Genomic DNA, 7293 nt, shown 5'->3' with positions numbered 1-7293 from the left:
TCTCTTAATGTTGAGCTGAATGTTTAAAAATGTCAAAATGAAAATTGATGTGAGTTCCTAATTGTTTTTTCACAGTGCCTCTAACAAAAATACAAAGAAAACCTTGTTACTCCACTGATTTTCCTAGGCCACAAGGGTATATCTGAGTGCCTGGTTATGAATCTCTCTCATTAGAGTGGATGGTGCAGTATAAAACAACAAAAAGGTACTTACATCTTTCTGTATTACCAAATAGGTAGTTTAAACAGACCCCAGCTTAATGAGGTTTCTGGGTTTCAGATCCTGATTCTAGAAGCAGGTAGGTACTAGACAAAAATCAAGGCATAATCAAGTATTAAAAACTTGGGGATGAAATCAAGAACGGTTAAGAGAATGTGGGCTGGTTCCTAGGTGACGTGTAGTTTTAGTTCAGCCTTCTAAAACTATTTAGAAAGGAAACTTTTGAGCATTTTCATTAATTCAAAAGATTTTATGAGATACGATCTAATGACAGTATGAAAAAAAATCAAAGCCCACATCTGTTTTGCTTAACAAGAAGCAGTGATTTAGATGCAGCACATAAACTTCCAAGATGAGGCGAACACTGTGCTCCCAGTGGGCCACAGCCTTTCCATATAAAAATCTAAGGAGTTTCTCAGAGTCCAAAGTACTGTGGTCAGGGTGGTGGTCAACACCTGTCCGTAATAATGATCTGTGTAGCCAGGTTCATGGGAAACATTACAACTCAGTCATCCAAAATATCTTCATCCAGGTTGATGTCTGTTGTGTCAATATCTTCTAATTCCAAATTATCCAGATCTACTTCTAGTTCAAGTAAACTCTGCCAAGAAAGAGAGTTATTGGTAACTTTTTGATTCCTGATCCAAAAAGAACCAAAGCAATAGTCAAGAGGGGCCTTTTTGTCATTTCAAAGCCACTGCTCTGAAAGTGATTATGTCATTGAAATGCAGCGGCCTGCACATCTTGCGGCCATTCATGGGGAGAAAGGAGTGAGCCTGGGGTTCCCATGGAAAGTTTGGGTATTAATGTTTGTACCTTTTCATCTTTGTTGGCTGTGTGGGAGGCCACAATAACTGGAGTAGTAGATGCAGGTTTCCCATCAAGTTCCTGAAAGCCCAAATGGAGAGAACATAAAGATGAAGGAATTTGTTTAGGATTAGGAAGTGGGAGATGGTACTTAAAATAAATCTTAACCAGATTATCTGATTAAGATATTCTACTGACCTGTTGAGCTGCAGGTCTCGAGGGCTGAAAGCCTTTTGCCTCTTCCATAACATTTCTTTCTTCATTTGGCTATCAGAATAAAGCAATGATGAAATGAAATAGTCTGAAGTCCTAATTCATCCACCAATTTGGCCTAAATCCCAGATATTAGCTCACAATCCACCAATAATGTATGTAAATTCTAAACGAGGCCTGGTTCCCTGGCAACTCACTGTGATAAGTGGGTACTGCTTGGCCGGCCACAGATCAGCGTGTGTTTCCTTCACCCATTCTTCCACAACAAAGGCTTCCTTTAATCCAGGAAAAAGGTTTTCATACTCTGTTGGATCAGCAAGGGATTCTGCTGCTTTCTGGTTGACTTTTGAAAGATTTTCTCTCCAGAGTTTTACCACCCTATGTAGGTATCATGAAACCAAAGGGAAACTGAGTTAAGTGTGCTCTAGTTTTTATGTGAAACATTTGTTCCTAAAATTAAAAGTGTGTACCTTGAAACCTGACTAGGTAAGTAAGTCCGGGCCAGGAAGGCAGCTTCTGGCAGTCGGCCAGTTCTAATCAGGAGTTCTAAGCAAGCATCAAGCCTAAAGATTAAAAGGAGAGACACTCATTACCAAGAATAAACAAAGAAGTATAGATGTAGTATTGCAAAGTCAGCATTCCCTCCCCAACTTCCACACATACACTTCATTTTTGTCACTGAGCCATTAACTTGTGACCACCAGTGTTACGTAGTCACTGGACTCCAACAAGTGTGAGGGGTAGGACAGGTTGATGACCATTTTCAATCTCCTGATAACCTATTTTAACAACTCCTAAGAACCTGAGGGGGCTTTTCAAGACCAGCTAAAGCAGCTAATCAAAAACCACACGGTAAAAGCTTTCAGGGAATATGGGAGCAGAAACTCGCTTTCACACGTGGGAACATGGGAGGGCAGTGTCTCCAGTGTGGGGCAATCCAGTGGTGCCCAGCAGGACAATGTCCTAGTGTCTATTTCACTTTTTTTTTTTCCTAAGTTTTTTGATAAAGTGGATACTGTGTTTTAGAAGTCCTAGGTTTTTGAAAAATAAAATCAGAACAAAAAGCATAGGTTTTTAGATTTTAGAAAGGTTAACACAGTATATATACCACACATTACCTAATACCTGTAACACCCTCAGCATCAAAGTTATAAACATTAATATTTTGCAGGAACACATGAATACTAAATGTGATAAAAAAACAAGTGGCATAAAGGCAACTAATAATAGTATTTCAGAGTTCAGGTCAGGTTTTGCCATCAAGTGAGTTATAAAAAACCTACTTTCGGGATATTTTGGGGTTTCTGAATTATGGACCTATTCCTACACAGACACAAATTTACAAACACATGTATTATAAATACATACTGGGGTGCACAAAGTTCTTAAAGTATGAGGTTTAAATAGTATGCATGGCAAGGTTAATGAATACTTTGTGTTTTATTTCATAATATGGCCAACTAACGTTGAGATGATCTGGTTTGTGCTGACTGCTACACTTTAAAAAGTATATGACATTTTTAATGCTTTTTTAATGCAGTTGGACTCAAATCTAGAAGTAACTGGCATCCTTAACTCCCTTTATTACTGCCATGGGAGAATTACCCAATTTGGGTAAAATTACCTGCCTTTTGGGTACTATGGGAGCATCACAACAGCCTCATGCCATGGGAAAATAAAATGGCTCAGCCAAGGAGAGGCAGGACTTTTGATAAATGGGTTTCACATTTCTCTCAGTCCAAGCCTCCCTGAACAGCTCATTTTGCTCAAACATTTCGACCTAATTGGTAAGAGCATCCCTTGCTTAAGGTAAGTGCCAGCACAATAGGACGGTCCTCTGACCACTCCTACTAGCCAGGGTCTAGGCTAGGCGTCCATCTGTCTCCAGGGTTAGTTCCTCCCTCAACCACCCTCAAAGTCAGTGAATCAGCGCAGAAATCAGTGCTTTAAATTACTACACCCACCTTTTAGATCTTGAGTTAATACTTACTTGCCCTGTAAAAAGTAGCTCATGAACGCCACATTATTCTTGCCATCTCTCTCCGCACCCTCTGCTAGTTTGTTCACCATACTAGCATTTCCAGAGGCGGTGGCCAAGAGCAACAGACCCCCATAATCTTGCGCATGGTGCAGGCACTCCTGGGCGAGGCCAAACTGACATTTACTAATGGCAAGTTCGGCAAGTTGTTTCCACTTCTGCTCGGACTGTAAGAAAGAGTTCCCAAGTTAACACATCTATGGAAATAAACACTTGAGTTTTTCAACATCAATATTCTGTTAACTTGAGTATTACCATGCTGATAATGGGAGCTATTTTACACATATACTGAGCTGTGCTTGTTAAGTTGGTTCTAACAATCAAAATAAGAATGCAGTGTAATGAGAAAATGGAAGTTATTCGCATATACAAAATTAATTCAAACAAATCAATTTTAGTGATGCATGAATAATCATCAACCCAAGTAATTTTTATTTTGTAATTACCCAGTAAAATACTAGCTAATTGGGAGTTTTAAGGTAATTAGACTAATTATTTTAATGACTAATTTAATACCATTTTTTGAAAGAATTATTTCATATATCCTTAAATATTTAACAATGTTATCTGTCATTTGTAGCTTCTCAGAAATCAAAATGCAACACATTTAGATCTTAACATGAAATTTATTTAAAACACCTGAAATGAATTTACCAATAAATACTACACTTAAACCATGGTTGGGGGGGCCCTCAATATATAACAGTTCATTAAAATGTCATTAAATTGTGTCAAAATATTAAAATCTTTCTTAAAAACCAACAACTTTCTCACTAATCTGGGATACTGGCAAATTAGTGCTTTGTCTGTCTGCATTCAGAGAGTTCCCAGACTATAATATCTAGTATTTTACATCTTTTGGAAAACATCTCATATAAGCTATGAAAACACCTTTTCCTTTCTTTTGAATATTTATTTTTGAAAGAGCACAAGTGCACAAGTGGGGAGGGGTAGAGAAAGGATGGGGGTCGGGGACAGAGGATCAGAAGCAGGGTCTGAGCTGACAGGCTGACAGCAGCAAGCCTGACATGGGGCTCGAACTCATGAACCACAGGATCATGACCTGAGCTGAAACTGAACACTCAACCAACTAAGTCACCCAGGTGCCCCCAAAATACTTCTTAAACATATCAGAATGCTAAGAATATCTTCAATATAATCCATTTAATTTATGTAAAGACTAACAAAATGCATTTTTAAAAGATTAGAGAGAGGCAATAATGTCACCAAAGACTCACTAATTTGCACTTCAGAAAACTTTAATAAAGAGAACTTACACTAAACACATGTAAGTACCCACTAACCTTTGCATTAGTTATGAAAAATCATGACTTAGTACATACCTCTGCTTCTACTGCTAACTGGTATGCAATTTTTAGTTCTCCAAGCTGAAGAGCAAGTTCAAAGCGATGCTCAGGATCTGTGGATACTGTAAGAGCTTGTTGCTTGAAGCCCTAAACAGAGAATATGGGAAACAATGTGTGGTTAGTCTGTATGTGTAGATTTATAGTGCCCAAACAGCAAATCATTATTCATCCATCTTCCTCTTGAACTAAGAATACCCTGCTGACATAGAAACCCCATGGCCTAAACAAAAGCAACAGAATACTCTTTAATGAGAAGACAGAAAAATTAAGGAGTCATTAAATTAATTGGTAAGAACCAACCCAGCAGATAGATTTCAGTCCCACAATGCTGTTTTCTAAGCAGTGAAAGCTGACTGATGCTAGCTAGTAAACTCATGTAAAACTGGTAAAATGAGAAATTCAAAAGTAAACAACTGTCAAGAACAGGATTTTGGAAAGGTGACTGAACAAGAACCATTTCATTAAAATAAAGGCACAGTGGGGCGCCTGGGTGGCTTAGTCGGTTAAGCGTCCGACTTTCGCTTAGGTCATGATCTCGCGGTTCGTGGGTTCGAGCCCCGCGTCGGGCTCTGTGCTGACGGCCAGTCAGAGCCTGGAGCCTCTTTCAGTCTGTGACTCCCTCTCTCTCTGACCCTCCCCTGCTCACGCTGTCTCTCTCTCTCTCTCTCTCTCTCTCCTAGAAATAAATAAAACATTAAAAAAATTAAAAAATAAAAAAAAAAATAAAGGCACAGTGGTGTAGACCTAGCTGTTCATAGTATACTAAGCTGGGCTTAGAAATCATCTAGTCCAGTCCCTCAAAGAAAAAGCAAGTTAAACGTAAAAGCTTCCTTTCAGTTTTTCCTAATCTGTAGGTCATTTGGCAAACATTTTGCTTCCAGGTCCTAATGCCAATCAGGTATCCTTACCTATAACTTTACTATTGGTCTTATGTCCACTTTATTTATCAGCCAGCATTCCAGAGGGCAGGAAATCTAAAACGGTCTTCCATTTTCCACTGAGTTACCAAAACAGGCTTTTAAACCAACTACTGTAATTACCAGATTCGCTTCTCCTCTAACAGTACTGACAGTAGTCTACACCATATATGGGCAAGTTCACTTCTATGGATGCAGTGTGTTAGACAAAGCTCAGACTTCAAGACACTTCACTGGAATGAGGGAGAATGTTCAGTTACAGGGTGGTCAAGATGGAGGAACTGGGCAACTTTCCAAGTTCTGTCTGGATCTTCAGGATGGCTCTATCACTGTGTTTAAAATGCTTTAACTTCCCAGACTATCCAAGCTGTCCCTCTTCTCATTCATCCATGAGTACATTGTAAACAAGGCATTCTGAATAATCTGCATACTCCTTTTCTTTCCTAGCACTGGTGTAAATAAAAATCCAAGAACAGAGTATGTAAGACCTGTGGAACTCATTAGATATAGGCAAAGCAGATGAAATTAGATGGACTAAATATACTTTTGTTTTCCCCCAAATCCCCACTGAAATGACACTAAAGGGACTCTTTTGGGAATAAATTCTTTTTTAAAAAATGTTTATGTAGAGAGAGACTGGGGGAGGATCAGAGAGAGAATCCAAAGCAGGCTTAGCCCGGTCAGTGCAGAGCCCTACATGGGGCTCGATCCCAGGAACCATGAGATCATGACCTGAGCCGAAATCAAGAATCAGAATCTTAACCGACTGAGCCACCCAGGTGGCCCTACGGTATAAATTCCTAAGGACACAGAAAGAGGAGACCTCTGTAACAAAATTTTGGAAGGTAGAAAACTGATAGAGGAATTTAAACAGTTAAAACACTAGAGAAAATTAATCCTAAATCAGGAGTGAGGTCAGCATAGAAACAACTTCATTCACACATCAGGATCCCCACAGGCATCTCATGGAGGGCAATGCTAAAATAAACAAAACTGCCTGAAAGTCTATGTAACAAGCAGCTAAGAAACAGATACCCCAGGTCCCCACTCCTCACCTCCCCCAACCTCTGGACACACACAGAAGACACCAAATTTATTCCTTGAAGAGAGTAAACTAGAGAGTCTCCAGTCTGAGGGATACCTTACACACTTTTCAACAGGAAAACAGGCAATTATGAGAATAGAGACTGAGCCTAAATGAAATACCAGATATTGAGACACCAGCCTGTTTTCTACTCTACACCCAGAATGATGGTGATTTAAACCCAATCTTACCCCTTGGGATGTAAACTAACTAGCCCAATGCATAACAACTAAAATGTCAACTCCGGGCAAGCCATACGTCAGCTAGAACAGTACCTGATGCAATGTTAAGCGCTCATTAAATTCCAAGATGAAAGTATGGACATTGAGGATCCCTAATCAAATGGCCCAGCCACATCCATATTGTGAAGTCCATACCCAACAAGACCACTCACAAATTCAGGCCTTTTACCTATTTCTTAGACCTCTACTCTTAAATGAGGGCCCAAGGATCATCAGATGCATGAGGAAAATCTCCATCAGGAAAGACAGATCAAAATGAACCCATAACACAAAGGAAGCATACCATGAAGAGGAAAAAGAAAACCTCAAAACAACAATAAAACCTATCATTCAGACCCTCAGAGAAATAAACTTTCATCCATACACAAGAATAAGATTTTAAAAGTACAATAATAAGAAAATGAGA

General features: G+C 39.3%; 1 protein-coding gene across 1 annotated transcript in view; it reads right to left on the bottom strand.

Annotated features, from left to right (window-relative positions):
- Positions 1-88: 88 nt before the first annotated feature.
- The window catches only part of COPB2 (COPI coat complex subunit beta 2), a 31598-nt gene continuing 24393 nt past the window's right edge, over positions 89-7293 (bottom strand). Inside the window, exons 16-22 of the mRNA XM_039218193.1 lie at positions 4621-4731; positions 3230-3444; positions 1710-1802; positions 1437-1617; positions 1225-1293; positions 1036-1107; positions 89-820 (exon numbers count right to left, since the gene is read on the bottom strand). Of these exons, the coding sequence (XP_039074124.1) occupies positions 725-820; positions 1036-1107; positions 1225-1293; positions 1437-1617; positions 1710-1802; positions 3230-3444; positions 4621-4731 (837 nt within the window). The 3' untranslated portion in view covers positions 89-724. The remainder of the gene's footprint in view (positions 821-1035; positions 1108-1224; positions 1294-1436; positions 1618-1709; positions 1803-3229; positions 3445-4620; positions 4732-7293) is intronic.

The sequence above is a fragment of the Hyaena hyaena genome, unplaced genomic scaffold (genome assembly GCF_003009895.1).
Source record: "Hyaena hyaena isolate Hyena2069 unplaced genomic scaffold, ASM300989v1 scaffold_745, whole genome shotgun sequence".
NCBI classification, from domain to species: domain Eukaryota; kingdom Metazoa; phylum Chordata; class Mammalia; order Carnivora; family Hyaenidae; genus Hyaena; species Hyaena hyaena.
The sequence above is the reverse complement of the archived record's forward strand: the minus strand, read 5'-3'. Positions and strand labels throughout refer to the sequence as shown.